The sequence below is a fragment of the Phascolarctos cinereus genome, unplaced genomic scaffold, assembly GCF_003287225.1.
Source record: "Phascolarctos cinereus isolate Bilbo 61053 unplaced genomic scaffold, phaCin_HiC Scaffold_3;HRSCAF=262, whole genome shotgun sequence".
NCBI lineage: Eukaryota > Metazoa > Chordata > Mammalia > Diprotodontia > Phascolarctidae > Phascolarctos > Phascolarctos cinereus.
In genome coordinates, this window is record NW_027555736.1 from 13,220,156 (window position 1) to 13,238,463 (window position 18,308).

At 49.6% G+C, this 18,308-nt stretch overlaps 1 protein-coding gene across 1 annotated transcript in view; it reads left to right on the forward strand.

The window, feature by feature from the left end:
* The first annotated feature begins 212 nt into the window (after positions 1 to 212).
* SGMS1 (sphingomyelin synthase 1) overlaps positions 213 to 18,308 on the forward strand; it is a 29,237-nt gene continuing 11,141 nt past the window's right edge. Inside the window, exons 1-2 of the mRNA XM_020974949.2 lie at positions 213 to 1,024; positions 7,785 to 7,902. Of these exons, the coding sequence (XP_020830608.1) occupies positions 408 to 1,024; positions 7,785 to 7,902 (735 nt within the window). The 5' untranslated portion in view covers positions 213 to 407. The remainder of the gene's footprint in view (positions 1,025 to 7,784; positions 7,903 to 18,308) is intronic.

Here is an 18,308-nt window from a genome sequence, read left to right on the forward strand (position 1 = left end):
GCAGTGTAATGGACTGTGAACTTGACCTGAAAACTAGGGTATGTGTTTAAAGTGGCACAGTTGGCCGAGGATTCCTTTTTCCTCTTTATTCCACGCTGTGTTTGTTGCTTGGGGAGGTTGCGGGGAGATGTGGGGAATGGGGCGATTTTCCCTTTCTGACCCTGTGTCTTGCCTCTGTAGGGAGAAGAATCATTGTGCCAAGAAGGAGGTGAGGGCTTTCTCCTGCGCCCACGGAGCGTGGCCTGCTCCATGAAGTGTTTGAAAGACTTCCTGCCCAGCTTGCCAAAGGAGTTTCTGCTGGTACCCCCCAGGATGGAGGAGTTGCAGAGCGCCTGCCTCTTCCATCCAAGGAGTGGGGTCTGCTGACCCATCGAGAGCAAGCGGAGGCCCCTCTGCCTGCTAGGACAATGAAGGAAGTCGTCTGCTGGTCACCCCAAACGGTGACAGACTGGCTGCTGGAGAATGCCATGCCCGAATACTGTGAGCCCCTGGGCCATTACACGGGCCGAGACTTGATCAGCCTCACCCAGGAGGATTTCACCAAGCCCCCGCTCTCCCGAGTCTCCTCCGACAATGGGCAGCGGTTACTGGACATGATCGAGACCCTGAAAATGGAGCACCACCTGGAGGCTCACAAGAACGGGCATGCCAACGGGCACCTTTGCATCATTGCCGACGGCCCGTTGCCCGACAGCAAGGCCAAACACAACGGCGTACCCAACGGCTACCAGGGAGGGTTGGAAATGATCAAAATCCCCATGCCTGAACCCGAGCGCTCCCAGTACCCCCGGGAGTGGGGCAAGACTCTGCTGGCCTTCCTCTATGCCCTGTGCTGCTTCGTGCTCACTACAGTGACCATCTCGTTCGTCCACGAGCGAGTGCCTCCCAAGGAGACGCAAGCACCCCTGCCAGACACCTTTTTTGACCATTTTAACCGGGTGCAGTGGGCCTTTTCTATTTGTGAAATCAACGGTTTGGTTCTTGTGGGCCTCTGGTTCATTCAGTGGCTGCTCTTAAAATACAAGTAAGTGGATAAAGGTGAGGGCGGAGCAAAACGGGGGACATTTGGAATTCAGGAACGATGTTCCCACTTTAGAAATGGAAATCTCCATTTTTGGGGGGTGGGGGGGACGCCCTGGAAAACGAAGGGGACATTGAGACACATTTGCTTGTCTTGCTTGACTTCAGACCTCTTCATATGCAGGACAGGACGGGAGATCTGATCTTTCCCGGCCGTGCCATTTTCTCTTGATGACGTAAACAGGAATTTCAGAAAACTCAAGCCAGACACAAGCGATAGCAGCAGGACTTTGCTCCAGAAGAGCAGGCGCCTAGCATTCTGGGGGGTTGGTCCAGCAAGTGAAGAGTGGATGAGGCTTGACCTGAGGTGTACGTACAGCGAGTGATGAAATAACTAATCCCATTTACGGGGCACCTTAAGGTTTGCAAAGCACTTTATGTTTTAGGGCCATAAAGTAAGACCTGAAAGGCACCCCAAAAATCATCTGGCCCAAGCCCCGCAATTTATGTACTTTGTCTCATTGGATTCCCATTTTACAGACAAGAAAACAGCTCTGAGTAAATACAGAATACTGGAAATTGCAGACACTTGAGGGTTCAGAGTGCTTTAGATCTCTTGTCTCCTGGAAAGGACCTTGGAGGGCATTTAGTCCCTCATTTCACAGATGAGAAAACTGAGGCCCCAGGAAGTGAAACGCCTTGCCCACATTGACACCAGCTGTCCTCAGCTCGCTCCCACAGAGGCTTGGGAGCAGCTGAGGCCTCCCATGTGGTCTGGGCTATGACAAGGCGCTATCCCGAGATTGCATTCCGTCCTTGGAACTGGAATGCAGACCAGCCTGCAGAAGACTTGGGCCTTCCAGGCATGAGGCAGCTAATCCCCATCAGGCATTGCAGGTTTTTAACTGGGAGCTCTGATGGCCCTGAGCAGTGATCCTTTGTTCTAGCTGGTGGAATTTGAAGTTTGCAAAGCACATATAGTATCACATTCCTGAGGTGTAGGTACTTTTGTCTTGTGAGGTAGGTCATGTTGTTATCATCCCCATTTTACAGATCAGGACACTGAGGCTCAGAGAGGTTAAATTATTTCTACATGGTGTGTCTGAGGAAATATTTGAACCTGGTTCTTCTTGCTTGGAGTTCAGAACTCTATCTACGGTGCCGCACTGTCTTAGTGAGAGGATCTTTTTTCAAAACCAGGCGCTACCTGATGATGGCCTGGAGATTGCTCTGGGTTTCTGAAGGATCTTCACAGAGCTCTCTCTCTGTGGCAGGTCCTTCTCAACCAGGAGGGCTTCAGTGAGGGGCCGCAGGACGGACTGTGTGTCTTCTGTCTGATAGCCAACCTAGCTAAGTGCAGAAAGGCTCATCCCAACGTGGCTATAGGGAGTTGACATTTCTGTCTTCCTCTGCTCACAAAGACAGACTGCCGAGGGTTGGGACCCCCAGAGGTCCCTCGAGGGAGCGACTCTCTCACTTTCATCTTTACATCTCCTTCCTTGACACGGTCCCTGGCACATAGTAGGCACTCAAATGCCTGTTGATTGTTGATGAAGTCACGTAGCTGTGTCTTGAGGGCCAGGCGGTGGCTTCGGGTTAGGGCACGGGGGATGTGGTTTGTGCGGAAGCCTGGAGATCGAAAAGGGGGAGTCACGTGTATAAGCAGTCTGAAAATAGGGGTTGGAACCGAGGGAGAAGAGCATGAAACGGCCAGCAGAGAAGTTGGTGTTTTGTGCTTGAGCCAGGGAGGGACCAGGTTGGACTCATGTTTTAGCCCTACCGCTTGGGAGGCTGCGTGCCGGATGGACCAGAGGGAAGGGATGGGAACCGGGGGCAGTGAGCAGGCTTCTTTTCAGCGTTCCAAGGAAGAGGGGATGAGGAGGGCCTGGACTTGGTTGTGGTGGGAGTATGGAGAGGCAGCAAAGACACTTCCTGCTGCGTGACCCTGGGCACTTAATTTCACTCTGCCTCAGTTTCCTCATTTGTGGAATCAAGGGGTTGGACTCAGTGACCTCTAAGGTTCCTCTCTCCCAGCTCAGAATGCAGGAATCTCCAATTAAGAGTCAGTGTTTCAATTCTGTTACTGCATAAAGTGATGTTTTAGTGGCCTGGGACCAAACCAGCAGTCTGCAGACATGTTGGAAGAAAACAGCAGCTCACTTTAGGGAAAGGAAATCATTCCACATAACCTGTCCTTTGCCTTGGGGGTGGATGAATAAGCTGGATGGGAGGTAAACGAGGACCCTGAGACCTTATGTGACTTACCCAGGGCAGCACAACTGCAGGGGATGAGAGACTGTGTTTTCTAGACCCCAAGGGTCGCCGTCTGCCTCAGTGGAAATACCGTCTTGAAATCAGCCCCATGTGAAATCTGCCAAGTAGGGTTGCCAAGCATTGGGCGGTCAGCTTGGGAATTTCACTTCGAGTCAAAGAGAAAGTTCTTCTCAATCCCAGGCCAGGTTCTGAGCTCTGCCTTTTTCTTATGAGCTGAGTCTGGTAGCAGATGCAGTGTGGGTAATGTCCTTGAAGAGGAAACAGCTAAATAAATCCCACCTCCCAGATTTCGGGGGTGGGGGGGCTTCATTTGTTTTCTGATATATCATTAACCTGTTCCCTCTATGAGCAGACCGCACCATTTGACAAATAAGCATAAGGATCCCCGTCAGAAACCGGTGTGAACGCAGGAAATAGTGGTCCAGTCAACAGGCTATGTTGAGCTGCCAGTGTGAGGATGCCATTCATGGGGTCAGTCACTCTTAGCTCTCTTACAGGGAACAGTTCCCCTCTGAAGAATTGTTTTGTGTATCTCTCTCCCCAAGGATTCCAGTGCCTCTGGGTCACTTGGTTGAAGAAGGGAGGAAGGAGGCAGAGAAGCTAACGTAGTAACGGGGCTAGGGGCTCTCCTTTCCCATCAGGAAGCTCTTCTCTGTACCTTCCTCTCTATATAATGAGCTCTACATCATAATTTTCATAGCAACAAATTAACTTAATTAACAAGCATTTGATAATCATTAACATTTATATAGCAATCTAAGGTTTGCAAACTACTTTGAATACATTATTTCACAACCCTAGAAGGTAGGTGCTATTATTATCCTAGTTTTATAAATGAGGAAACCGAGACTGAGATTTGCCCTGAATCTCACAGCTAGTAAGTATCTGGGGCAAGTTTTGAGAACTTGGGTCTTCCTGGGTCTAAGCTCAAAACCATTTCTTACTACTAGACCTAACTGCTCATTGTGTGTGAAGTACTGGGTGATCTCCCTGGCCTCAGTTGCCTTCTCTGTAAAATGGCAGGGTTGGACTAGATGTCTAAAGTCCCTTCTAGCTTTGGTCTCAGTCAGTCAGTCAACGTTGATTTAAGCACCTACTATGTGCTTAATAGAGCACTATGCTAAGGCTCTAATCTGTTGAGTTTGAGATGTTATTGGGATATCTACTTCTTGGAGAGGGAAAAACCCTGGCTTTGGAGTTCAAGGCTGGCTTTGTGACCTGTGTGGCGTTGGGCGGGTCATGTAAATTTTCTAAGTCTCGGTTTCCTCATTGGTGAAATGAAGGAAGTTGGACTGAATGAGTTCTTCAAAGCCCTGAATTCTGTTTATTCTGTGTTCTAAAGACTCACACAGACATGGATCAGGACCTGACCTTTAAGCTGTGGAAGGAAGGGAGGAGATAGTGTGGATCGTGTAGACATTGGGGGATTTAAAGGTCAACATTAAGGACCCTGTGAAGCTAGAGAAGGTATGTGGCACCATGGGAAGAAGGCTTGACATGGAGCCAGATTGTTAGTGTTCAGTCCTTTCGGTTGTGTCTGACTCTTCGTGACCCTACTTGGGGTTTTCTTGGAAAAGATGCTGGCGTGGTTCACCATTTCCTTTTCCAGCTCATTTTACAGATGAGGAAACTGAGGTCACACAGCGAGGAAGTGTCTGAGGCCAGATTTGAACTTGTGAAGATGAGTCTTCCTGATTCCAAGTCCAGTGCTGTGTACACTCTGGCGCCTCTTAGCTTCTGAGGAGTCAGAGTACCTGGGTTTGAATTTTGTCTTTGGGTCTCAGTTTCCTCATCTGTAGAAAGAAATGGGGGAGGGGAACGGTGATCCACAGCTTTCCAGCTTTCAGTATGTGATCCTCTAATCCCTCAGGGCAAGCTGTCCCCTCCTTGAAGGTGATAGGGACTGGTTTTTTATCTTTGCATCTTCACCCCCTCAGCGTGCCTGGCACACAGTAGGCATCTAATAAGAGCTCGTTGGTTCCTTATCTGAATCCCATGTTCAGTCACTGACTGAGTTCTTAAAACTTGCCCCAGATACTAGTTTCCCTAGAACCTAGGCCAAGGAAAGAGGGGGCAATGGAAGGGAGGAGGTGTGGTTGGTTGGTGCAGCTGAGGAGGTCTGCAGGGAGGACCGCTGGGGCCTCGCCCTGCCTTCCTTGTTGCTAATAATCAGGGAACCACAAGGACGTTTTCCGTCCCGGATCTTCTGTGAGTTCCCCTGGGACGTTCCAGGCAGGGATGTCTAAGTGCTCAGAGGCTCATAGACTTAAGATTAGAGATCACGGGCCCCTTCCAGAGAGTCACGTCACCGGTGAGGCTTTGGGAGCCCCAGATATTTGTCTGGACTCATTGGCATCCTCTCATACCTTCTTCTCAATATAATGAACGGGGGCAGCTAGGTGGCGCAATGGATAGAGCACCGGCCCTGGGTTCAGGAGGACCTGAGTTCAAATCCGGCCTCAGACACGTAACGCTTACTAGCTGTGTGACCCTGGGCAAGTCACTTAACCCCATTGCCTAGCCAAAAACAAAAACAAAAAAACACCTCAATATAATGAATGACAATTTTCACAGTAACAAATTACTTCAATTAATAAGCATTTGATAATAACAGCAAACATTTTTGTACCAATTTAAGGTTTTCAGACTACTTTATTATATATATTATTAAATATATATATCTGGTCCCCAGTGACAGAAATTGGCTAGAATATCTGGTCTCGGGCCTATTGGCACCCATGCAATATGTATACTTCTGTGATTATTTTGTTTTCCTACATTTTTAATAGCCTGGACTAGATTCTAAAACACTTGTTTTCTAACATGTGCCTTATTATCGGGATACAGTGAATCAGTGAATGAATGAAAAGCCCCTTCTCAAGTACTTACTCTGTGCCAAGCACTATGCCAAGTTTTGGGGACGCAGACAGAAAACCAGGACAGCCTGTAGGAGCTTCCATTGTAAGGAAGAGACCCATCACGTAAAGGAGGGTTGGGTCCCGGGGCAGATGTACAGGCTTGCTGGTACAGTGCGTGGCCGTGCCCAAGGCCTGGTTAGGGGGCTGGCAGTGCCTTGAAGTCTGGGGAGCACAGTACCAGGCACGTGGGAAGGCCCACCGGTTCTCCACATTACGAGGTTTGTCATTGGTATCTCCGTGCTTGTCCGAGCCATGTAACCAGCTAGCGTGGGGTTGGAGGGTAGGTCCCGAGGCAGAGGATCAGGGTCATCAGGTGGGTGTTTTAGTGTCCGCATGAAGAGGCCGTCCCCTCCCCTTCAGTTTGACATGGATCGATGTGAACGTTTCTGCAGGATATGTGGTTTTCGCTCTTAAGAGCTTTTGACCTGTTGAGTGCATGGTAGCCATGCTCATTGTCATGTTTCATGTCTTACATTTTAGGTTTTCTGTAACAGAAATTTGTTAACAACTCTCCTAACCTGGAAAGGAATATCTAAGACTCTCAGAAGGGGTGGGACCCCTGAGGTCATCCAGTCCAGCCCAAAGACCCCTCTGTCCAGTCCCCAAGGGGGGGGGCATCTGGCCCCTGAGGGACAACCCCTTTGGTATGGCTCTAATCTTAAGTAAGTTTTCCTGAAGTCCACCCTCAGTTCAACCTCTTTCCCCCTCTACCTCCTGGTTTGGTATCTTCAATCCGTGTTTACAGTTCATGTCAATAAGTGTTGATCCAGCACTGAGCCTTGCATTTCATATCATTCAGAGGTGAGATGAAAAATAGTTAGTGCTCTCAAGTGACCTCAGTGGCACTGGGATGGAGTGCTAGACTGGAGTCAGGAAGAGTTGAGTTCAAATCCTATTACCATTTGTGTGGCCCAAGGCGAATTTGTTAAGCTCCGTGGGCCTCAGTTTCCTTAGCTGTAAAATGGGGATTATATAATAGCAACTGTCCCATGAGAAGTGCTTTGCAAACCTTAAAACGCTGCGTTACCAGGCAGTGAGAGGTTTGGCCATATAAATGAATGTGTGATAGTTTGAGAAGGGCTCCCTGTGAGAAGTGGCACGAGAGTCTGCCTCCACAGAAGTTAAGGGTTGCAAGAGGTCGAGTTGAGGCATCCCAGACGACCTGTGCAGACTCACAGAAGCAGGGAAGCGCTGCCAGGTTGAGTAAGTTGCCTGGCACATAGAGCATGGGAAGGAGCGTATGTGGCAAGCCCAGGAGAGGAGCAAGTTTTGTTTCGGTTTTAGGCGGGACCTCATTACGATGATCACGGGTGATGGTAGCTCTCACGTGGTTGGTTGTTCTGGCCTCTGCCAGGAAGGGGCGGCTGCTCCAGGAGAGCTCATCTCTGTCTTTGATCTCAGAGTGGGCTCACCGCAGTCCAGGCTGTGGAAGCTTCTGGATTCTGACCTCAGCTGTGGGAGGGCCCGCTCAGGTCCTAAACCTCCCTGTGCGCAGGCAGTGGAGAACTCCAAGCTGCTAAGCCTGCGGAATGTGTTTGCTCAGAGTGAGATGTGTTTTTCCCTTTCCTCCAGGTCCATCATTAGCCGAAGATTTTTCTTCTTAGTTGGCACGCTGTACCTGTACCGGTGTGTCACCATGTATGTAACCACCCTCCCAGTGCCCAGCATGCATTTCAACTGTTCTCCGAAGGTAACCATCCACTCTTGCTGGGATTTGTACTTCGTGTTGGGCGCCTCCCCGATGACCCAAGAAGGGTCTGTTGCCTCAAGCCTTGGGTGGGAATTTCTTTAGAATCCTGTCCTGTTTCACCACATCATTCGGTATTCACCTGAGGTGTCCCCAAGGGCAAGGCCAGGGGTCCCTTTGCTCCCTCCTCTGGGCCCCTTCTCTGGAGTTAAGACTGTTCTGCCTCTCTCCTCTGGGCCTCTGACAGTGGCCCTCCCCAGCCCCTCACCACCCTCTCAGGGGTGAAGACCTTTCCACTTCCTTCCAGCTTGACTCCTCACAAGGTCTAGTTTTTAGGGGCATTGATGCTTTCTCCATGGGGGTAACTGGTTTCTTGTCGGGCTGTTAAGATATCATTAGCGTCTCTGACATAAATCTAGGCATTTCTCCCCATTTTGTTGGCTCTTCAACGGGAACCTTAGTTTCAATTTCAAGTTTTCATTTTCCTCCCTCCCCTGGTAATCTTGACAGTGACATCCTGTGAGACCAGAGTGGAATCTTGTACCCTTTTGCTACTCGGCCCCCTGTGCTACTCCCCATGTGGCTAGGCGAGGGACAGGTAGAAAACATGTCCCCTACTGGCACCCTGGCGCCGAGAGAATGGTGTCCTCTCTGCCCCAAAGAAGTGTAAATATCCATGTGGTTGGTGGATAGAAAAGACTGCTAGGTCTAGAAGCTCGGGAGGCGAGTTTAAATCCTCCGTCTGCTATTTTGTACTTGTGTGGCTTTGGATAAATCTCTGTGGACCTTCTGCAGTGAGGGGGTTGGACTCAGTGACTTTTAAAAGCCCTTCCGGCTTTATGACTGCAAACATCCGATCCCCTTCCGTTGAGGGAAAATGTTTTAGTGGAGAATTTTTGATGAAAAGAAAAAAGGGAAGAGAATTTTGGGATGAGACAAGCTGCTATCTATCCTCAGTAAAACCTCTAAAATCTCTGAAATGGACGTCCAATCCAGCGTAGAGTAGAACAGACTGATTTCTGCCACGGACTTGGGTGGAGAGGATGTGGCGTAACCTAGGTTTTTAATATCACATTTTAATGGCAATCCTTATGCAGTCCTTTAGAGAATGCTTATTTGATACACTTCAGAGCTTAACCTGCATAGTGTGTTATGTAAACAAGGCCTGTACCTTTCAGCCTTAACTTATCCAGGTTTTGTGGGCCTCAGAAGGCACATTCCTTAGAAGCTATTTGTTAGTTCAAAGCTATTAAAAATTAATTGTAGACTTAAATATACTTCTTTCCTCTCACTTTCTCTTTCCCTCCTTCTCTCGTCTTCCTCTTCTCCTTTTTACTTCCCTTCTTTCCTTTTATTTTATTTTTTTTGTTTTGGTTGCAAAAGCGACCTTACCCTCCTTGGCATTTCTGCTTGAGACACCTGTAGGTCCTTGACTCTGGAGAAGCTGCCAGGAGGAGTGGGCTAGGGTTCAGTTAGCACGGCTCCCAGGGCATTATGGGTTTACTCAGCTGGTTGATCAGGAACTGATGAAACTTCCGGTGCTCCAGGTAGTGTGTGCCCGTGGGCAAAAGGAAGATGTAGGTTGGGTGGTTAATGAAGTAAGTGATGGACACAGTGGATAGCCCCGGCCAATGATCGTGAATTAACCGCTTGTTGTCCGCCTGAAGGGGCGGCTCTGATGGTGATGAGGCTGTGGGGTGGTGGAGACTGTTCAGTCTGGAGTCCAAGGATATCGGTTCTTCCTAACTCTGTGCTTACCACCTGTGTGACCTTGGACAACAATAACGACGATAATAACAGCGTTCCTATAATGCAGAGTTTGCAGAGGGCTTTACAAATAGGATCTTGTTCAAGTTTTGCAACAATCCCGTGAGGTAGGTGCCATTATTATCCTAGGAAAACTGACACACAGAGGTTAAGTGATTGCTTAGGGTCGCCCAGCTAGCAAGTATCTGAGGCTGAATTTGAACTCGCATCTTCCTGACTCCACACAGAGCTCTATCCACTGCTCCACTTAGTGACCTCATCTGTAAAATAGTGGCAGAGCACTGGACTGGAGGACCTAAAAGGCCCCTTCTGTTTCTTAATTTGCTTGGTGAATGAAGGAGTGAATGAATGAGCATTTATTAAGTGTTTACTGTCCTCCAGGCAATGTGGGGCAGCGGGAAGAATACTGTCTTGGGAGCTAGAAGACTCAGGGCAAGTCATTTTCTCTCTAAGCCTCAGTTTCCCCCTCTGTAGAGTGAGGGGTTTAGTTAGATTATTTCTGAGGCCCTTTCCAGCTCTCAGTCTATCCTTTTTTGGTCCCTTCCAGATCTGAGGCAGCTGGGTGGCCCAACAGATTGAGCACTGGTCCTGGAGTCGGGAAGACCCGAGTTCAAATGTGGCCTCAGACACTTACTAGACGTGTGATCCTGAGGTCAATAATGGCTGTTTGCCTCAGTTTCCTCAACTGTAAAATGGGGATAATAATAGCACGTATCTCCCAGGGTTGCCGTGGGGATCACGGGTGAGAATCTTTGTAAAGAACAGTGTGCAGAGCCTGGCACATAGCTGGCAATATGTAAATCATAGTTATTAAAAAAAAAAGAAAAAAAGATCATAGCTCTTATTGTGTATTATTCTTTCTTATTCCATGACTCTTTGGTCTCCCATGGCTATAAATAATAAGAGCTTTTAGTTCAAAGAGGACTGATCTTCCTGGGTGTGTGTGTGTGTGTGTGTGTGTGTGTGTGTGTGTGTGTGTGTGTATGTGTATGTGGCAGGGGGATCTGTCTGCTGCATCACATTGTGGGGTTAGTGAAGCGAACTTCTCAATGACCAGGCTTCAAACCTCCCCTTCTTTTGACGCGCCAAGCGCTCATCCTCCAGAGAAGGACAATGTCCTGTCAAGTGTGTGCTGTGTAATTAGGACTATTGGACTCATTGTTCTTTGATGGCTGTGCACGACTCACCTAGCATATGTTGCTGCTTGCAGAAATAATAGGGTTATTTAAAAAAAAATGATTTGGTTGGTGAGGAAATCGGGCTTCCTGTCAAATTTCTGGTGCTTGGCCTCAAGCTGAAATGTTGGAAAGGGTCTGGGAAAGTGTGTGTCATCCCTCCCAGAGATCCCTGAGCTTGGCATGAGACCCCCGCCATCTCTCGCACCTTGGTTAGCGCCAGTGTGCCTTGGCGTAATGTCCTAGGAGCGCAGGAACGTGTCCAGCCCCCGGAGTGACTTGCTGTCCTTTCGTTATGTGGGAAACATTGGTGCTGCCCTGGCCCTGGCCCTTGAGCTTTTAGGTATGAGGCATCCCCTTGGCCATCCTGAGGGAGAGCTGATCTCAACGTCTAGGCCCTCTTCTACAGAGAGAAGAAACAGGAGCCCGTTCGGTGTTGCTCTGGTTTTTTAATTCTCTGGAAGAAAAATCCCCGGGCATGTGGCTTTGGAAAGATGAGCTCATCCCGCAATGACTAAGCCTCAAAGTGGGATGTGTTGTTCAGTGTATTTCAGTTCCTATGGTTACCGTAGAGTCCAAAACCTTGACAGAGAACGAGAGATTAGTCGCATCAGGAAAACCTAGCCAGCTGATGTGGCCATCTGTTGGGGCTCATGTTTCCAGGCCCTGTTTCTCTTGAATTTCAGAGTGACCCAGAGTTTCCATCCCCTGTGAGAAGGAATCCCCGGGGCAGAGGTCCCTGTAATTTGGTGGGGCTTAGGTGGAAGGCCAGCCAACAACAGTTGGACAGGGGCTGTTCAGGGCAGTGGCAGCAGAGAGGACATCCTGTTGAAAAGGCAGAATGTTTGAAAAAGAGGCAGCCTGGAATGTGGGTGTTTGGAGACCTAGACTTGGGGTCTGGGAGGCCTGGGTTCAAGCCCTGTCTCTGATGCCTAGACCCTGGGCAAGTTGCTGGGTTGTCGGCCGGAAGTGACCAGAAGTTACAGAGAAAAGATCCCAGGGTGCTTTGGTACCAGAAATCCCTTTTTACCAGTGAAATCACAGGTCCCATTTGGGGGGGGAAAGCTGTCCTAAAAATGTCTGTGCCCCTTCATGATGTCTGATGGTAAGCTAAAAGAAGTGATTTTTTTCTTTGTTTTTGTGATCTTAGCGCCTAGCACAGTACTCAGCTCATAGTAGGTGCTTAATAAATGCTCACTGATTGATCAGCCATAGGTTGAAAACATGGCCAAGGGGGTGGAGCTCCAGATTTGGAATCTGGAAGACCTCGGACTCCTGTCTGTGTGGTCCTGTTTGTTGTCGTTTTTGAGTCATTTCAGTCTTGTGCAACTCTGCATGACCTCATTTGGGGTTTTCTTGGCAAAGATGCTGGGGTGGATGGCCATTTCCTTTCCCAGCTTGTTTTATATGTGAAGAAACTGAGGGGAATAGAGTTAAGTGACTCGTCCTGGTCACACAGCTAGGAAGTGTCTGAGGCCAGATTTGTGGCACCACGTAGTGGCCCTTTGTGATCCTGGGAAAGTTACTCAAACGTCTGTAAAGTGGGGTTAATAATATTAGCACCTACCGCCTAGGTTTGTGATGAGGCTCGATGAGATAATTTGTGTGCCTTCCAGCCCTGTCTGATTCTCAGCTATTGTGATTAACTCCCTCTTAGCCAAAGCAGGGGAATAATTGGTCCAAATCTGGATCAATAGAAAGGCACTTACTAAGTGCCTCCTTCTGGTTCTCAGAGTCCAAGGACCTATGGATTCCATCACTGGGAGTCCTTTCTCTTCCCAAAAGGAAGGAAGTCCAACCCCCCCCTTCCCTTCCTCCACCCCAGCCCAGAGCAGATCCCTTCTCCAGGTACCATTGTGTCTGGAAAATGCATCATAGAGTCGCTGAGACCCAGAGTGGCTCTGAAGGCCAAACAGTACTTGAAAAAAACAATTCCCTCTTTGTGGAAAGAGCCTCGGGAAGGAGGTCCTGCTGCTTGGCAGAGGAGCTGTTCTCCTCTTGAATAATTCTCATTAGGACGCTCTTCCTTACAAGTGCAACAAGGTAACCATCCCCAGTTCTTTGGACATCTTCATCTGGCATGTACTCCAGGCCCTTTGCCCATATTTGGGTGGTCTCCAGCTTATGACTGACCTTCCTCAAGGGGAGTGCCTAGTGCAGAGGTCAGTGGGATTCACCCCCTCTCTCATGGTCGATGCTCGGTCTCTCTTTCTGCAGCCTAAGGGCCCATTAGCTGCCCCATTATGCTGGACTCGATCCCTGTTGACCTTGTGGCCCACCTGGTGGTTGGCGTCTTCTTCAGAGCTCATTAGGCTGACCCTCGGACAGCAGAGCCCAGGAGTGATCCCATACTTGGTTCTTTTATACTTGAAAGAACCTTCCCGAGTGTGCTTTGCTGACATTAATTTGGAGCTATGTGGAGGAGGACTTGAGTGGAGAGAGCTTTAGACAGCCAAGCCATGAGCTGCCATCTTGGCACAGTACTTTAATAACTTGCTGGTGACACAGTTGTCAGCCTGAGATTTTCCCTGCTTCTGGGGTGAAAGTTGTCAATGCCGCTTCTCAGTCTCCTTTCTCAGGAGATCTCTCTTCTCCCCTTCTGCTCACTCTTACTTCTCTGTCTCCCATGGTGGCCCAGTATTTCCACCAGGGTCTGGCGTGGTTGGGACTTTTTGACTTAAAGGAGAAAGCAGAGAAGTGATGGGTTTTTTCCTTCTGTTTTCCTAGAGGAAGCCGATTAGGAGAGTCTCACACCCCAGTATGAGCACGTAGTTTGAAGAACCAGATGCATTCATAAATGCTGAGTGGTTATCAGCAAGGCAGCTGGGAAGGATGACTAGGACTGGACGGTATGCACAGGGGGACTTTGAAGAAACTCAGAGTGCCAATTCTAGAACTCTGTGTGCATTTGTGTGTGCACGATGGGAGTGCGAGCGTGTATGCGCGTATGTAAACAGGAGGGGTAGTGCCTGCTCAGTGACCAAGAATGGACCCCTGAGTGGGGAAGACTAGGAGGTCTAGCCTCAGTCACTTAACCTCTAGGGCCCTCTAAGAGAGAGGTTCTTTTTTTTTTTTTTTCCTCAAAGCAATTGGGATTATGTGATTTGCCCAGGATCACACAGCTAGTATCATGTGCCTGAGGCTAGATTTGAACTCGGGTCCTCCTGACTCCAGGACCCTAAGTGAGAGATTCTTAATCATGTTTATGTCACGGATCCCTTTGGTGGCATCTGGTGAAACCTAGGGGCCCTTTCACAGAACAGTGCATTTAACATGCGTAAAATAAAATTCACAGGATTATAAAGGAAACCAAAGGGGACTGAAAATAAGGATGTGTTTTTTTTTCCCTCTTCTAAATTTATATGGATTCCCTGAAATCAGCCCATGGTCCCCTTGGGCATCTGCAGACCCCAGATTAAGAGCCCTAGCTCCCAAAGTTGTCAAGTGATAGTGATCTGCATGTGTGAAGGGTAGTTCCTCACTAGGAGTTCCCTGCCCCGATGAAATCATGGGTCCGGCCCCTCCATCTTTAGTGTGTTGTTGTGAAAGAATAACGGTTTCAGAGCTAGGGTCTGAGTTTGCCTCTCAGCTCTGCCGCTTGGCTTGCTGATTCCGAGGAAGTCACTTAATCCTTCCGGACTTCACAGTGATGATCTCTCAGGGAACCTCTGCCTCCAGCCTGGAGGACCTTATGATCTACCCAGTGACAGCTAAAAGTCTGCCAGGGGATGGGTAAGTGCCAGTGTGCCTGCCCCCCCACATCCTCGGAGTGGGGCTGTGAATGAAGAGAGTTTCCGTGTCTGCCTGTGAGGCCCCAGTGCCACCCCCTCCAAAGACCTTTCCCAAGTGTTGTCTCCCTACTGTGGTTTTCTTCAGACACTTGGTTTTCTCTCTCTTTTCTCATCCTCACTCTGACTTTTAAAGTCTTTGATTCAGAGCTGGAAGGGTTCTTAGAGGTCATTTTAGAGAGTTTGGAACAGGCCCAGAGAGGGTTAAGTGACTTCCCCAGGGTTTGACAGCTAGCAAGTGTCTGAGGTAGGATTTGAACTCGGGTCCTTGTACTCTGAATCCTTTGCTCTTCCCACTCTCCAGCAGGCAGTGGCTTTTGCCGCCTCTGACCTCCTGGGGCACTTGGGGGCTCTCCCATCATGCCCTTGCCCACTCTCCTTTTGGTTCAGGTCGCTCGTGCCTGGGCCTCGTCTCCTCAGGTAGACCCCGAGCTTTGGGAGCTGTGTTCTTGCCGGCTTTTTCCACAGCCTCGTGCCTGGGGTGTTGTACAGCGTCACTTTGAATAGTCAGTCAGCTAGCTTTTATTAAACACTTTTATTAAGCACTAAGTGCTGAGCATACATAGAAAGGCAACTATAGGGGGAAGGAGCCACTGTTCTGATACAGGCACGAGGAAGGTCCCTGGGGTGCCACGGGAAAACACATGGTCGGGCTTCTTCCATGCCATTCCCAGTGATGTCCCTTTCTGCTGCCAAGGACTCCGGTGCCAAGACCACTCTTCTGTGGGTCTTCAGTGGCTGTGGCTGCAGCCCCTACAGAAGTGCTTGGTCCCGAGGCTTCCCGGGATGATGCTGAGGGCACTGGGCTGGAGCCTGGCTCCTCCCAGGCCTCTTGGGCTCAGGCTTTAGAGAAGAGGGTGAGCAGCAGTATACAAAGACCACTGGATTTGTCAGTTAAATGCTCACTTTGGAGAGAGCGGTTTTGGTGGAATGATGAGGGCAGATGCCAGACTGAGGAGAATTAGGAAAAGAGTGAGAGGAGGGACCCATTGTAGATGGCCGTCTCAAGGTCGTTAGCCACAGATGGAGGAGAGAGATGGCGAGACAGCGGGTTTTTGGAGGATGGCAGAGGTATGGTATGTTTGCAGGCAGTAGGGAAGCAGCTGGTGGACAGGGAGAGGTTGGAGGTTAATGAGAGAATAGGGATGTGAGAGGAGCAGTCTCTTGAAGAAGATGAGGTGGAATGGGTTAATTTATGCTGTGGAGAGAAAGGCCACTTAGCTCTTCATGTGAAGGGGTGAAGGTGGAGCTTTTGGATGAAGGCACCTTGGTGATGTGATTTGAGGAGAGACCAGGAAGCCCTTCCCTTCACGGTCTCTTCTCTTTTCAGTGAAATATGGGGCAGTTCTCAGCTGTGGGGGAGGGGAAGCTGTGGGAGGCTTGAGGAGGGATGAAGAGATTTGGAAAAGCCATTGGAAGGCGTGGGATAGTGAGCTGATTCCAGAAGTACAGAAGGATTTTCTTAAGAGCGTAGTCAAGGTTATGTAACATAAACTCTCAGGGGCCCATGGAACACAATTTTGTGGGGCTTTTGGCAGCTTTGCTCAGTAGCATGTGGGTAGGAGCTCAGGCAGCAGATGGTGGGGGCGATCCAAGGCTGGGTTTGGCAGGGCAAGGTCTTTGGTAGGATAAAGGATCAGGAAGCTCAAGAGGACATTGTAGAGCTGGACTGGTTCACCAAAGGGTCATGATGCAGAGGAGCCAGTGTGTGGCCACTGTGTGGGGTGATAGCCTGGGAAAGAACTAAGGAGTGGAGGGATTGGAGGTCGCAGTGAAGACAAGGAAAATGGTTTGGGGTTGTAAGATGGAGGGAGAAGTAGAATGACGACAGGTTGTGGTCAGGTAAAGGACAGTTTCAGTTCATGAACATGGAGGTGGAATATGTATTGGTGATGGCAAGATCATGGGAGTGTGTGACCATGGCTGTGTGTAGCTGGGGGGGGGGATGGAGGAATATGGGAAATAGGCATATCAGGTGTTGGAGAGAAGAGAAGGATGGAGGCAGGCACTGAGCTCATTGAGGAAGGACGGAGAGAGTCCTAGGAATCGTGGTTGCGTGCAAATGTGGACTGCATGAACCTCAGAGGAGAGGTTACTCAGCGACGGTGGTTGAGGGAGAGCCTGGAGCAGCAATGGGGAGCACGGAGCAATCCAACTCCCCACCCCAAGCCAGGAGTCAGCCAGGGGTCGGGCAGTGTGAGCGGAAGTGCAGCCGGGTTTCAGGGAGTGCAAGAAAATAGAGGGGAGCGAAAATTGAAAAGGTTTAGGAGGAAATCTAGTTGGTTGCCTATGAAGCAGGCATTCCAGAGATCACAGTGCAAGAGGGGGGTGGCTTTGGAGTGAATTTGGGGGATGGGTGGGAATAAGGGATGGGTCAGTGAAGGATAGCAAATAGGGTTGGAGCAATGGAGACTCGGGATTCAGAAGAGGGGGTGGGTATGAGGGGGTAGGTGTTTGCTGAACATTGAGGAATGAGTTCAGATAGCTTATCATTGTCCTCTGGGATTCTTCTTTGGGTGGAGTTGTACCTGGGTAACAGACAGCTCAGCCTGCCTGGAATGCTGGGGGGATGGGCTGGGACAAACCTCATAGAACTATCAGTGGGTGCGGATGGTGCCTGCCTGGGCAGCAGAAATGATGGAAACATGTCCAGTCTGGCTGGGAGCAGGCTTACCAGGCATGCATTGGAGCATCTGAGTCATTCTTCCCCAGTCACCGAAGATGCTCCCTCCATCCTCGGTACTATTTCAGGGGGTCACCAAAGGACATTTTGATCTTTCTCATTGATTCTGAAGAAACTCATTGTCTGTTCTTAGAATGAGTCACAGAACAGTTGGTTTTGAAATCCAAGGAGTAGCCGCATTTGGGCATTCTTGGCTTGCGTAACTCGGGCTGTGTGTGCTGGAGGAGACTGTGGTGGGGTGGGCCACGTTTCTCAGCTGCAGTCCTGAACAGGATTTTACTCCCGGCTGGTCTGAGAGGCTTGATTCAGTTAGCGCAGCGCAGCTCCTTTCTCAGAGTCTGACAGCCCCGTCCCTGGCCAGAGTGTAGAGGAAAGTGAGCCAGGTGTTGGAGACCTTTCTTGGGGACCTTGACTAAGTCACATTGCCAGTCTAGGCCTCAGTTTGCTGATGAAAAGTGAGGAAGTGGGGGCAGCTAGGTGGTGCAGTGGGTAGAGCTCCAGCCTTGGAGTCAGGAGGACCTGAGTTCAAATGTGGCCTCAGACACATGATACTCACTAGCTGTGTGACCCTGGGCAAGTCACTTAACCCCTATTGCCTCGGGGTGGTGGTGGTGGTGGGGGGAGTGAGGAAGTTGGAGCAGATGACATCCAGTGTATGTGCAATGTGAAGGGTTCTCTGTCAGCTCTTACGTTCGGTGTGTTAAGTTCCCTTCTGGTTCCCACACTCTGTATTCCCATGTTCCTTCATTCTGTGTTCTGTGTTCATTCTTCTAACATCCCTTCAAGCTCTGATGCTGTTAGCTTTGTCAAGAGGCTTTGCTTCCATTGGGGGCAGTTGCTGTCCAGGGTCCCTGGGACAGTGCTGTCCTGGTGATGGCTTTGCCTCATGACCCCAGTGGCTTCTGGCTGTCCCTGCAGGTTTTAATGAGCCGTCACCAACTTTGTCAAGTACCTTGGTCTGTCTGAGGAATTTTACCACGGAACCAAGTCTGGAAC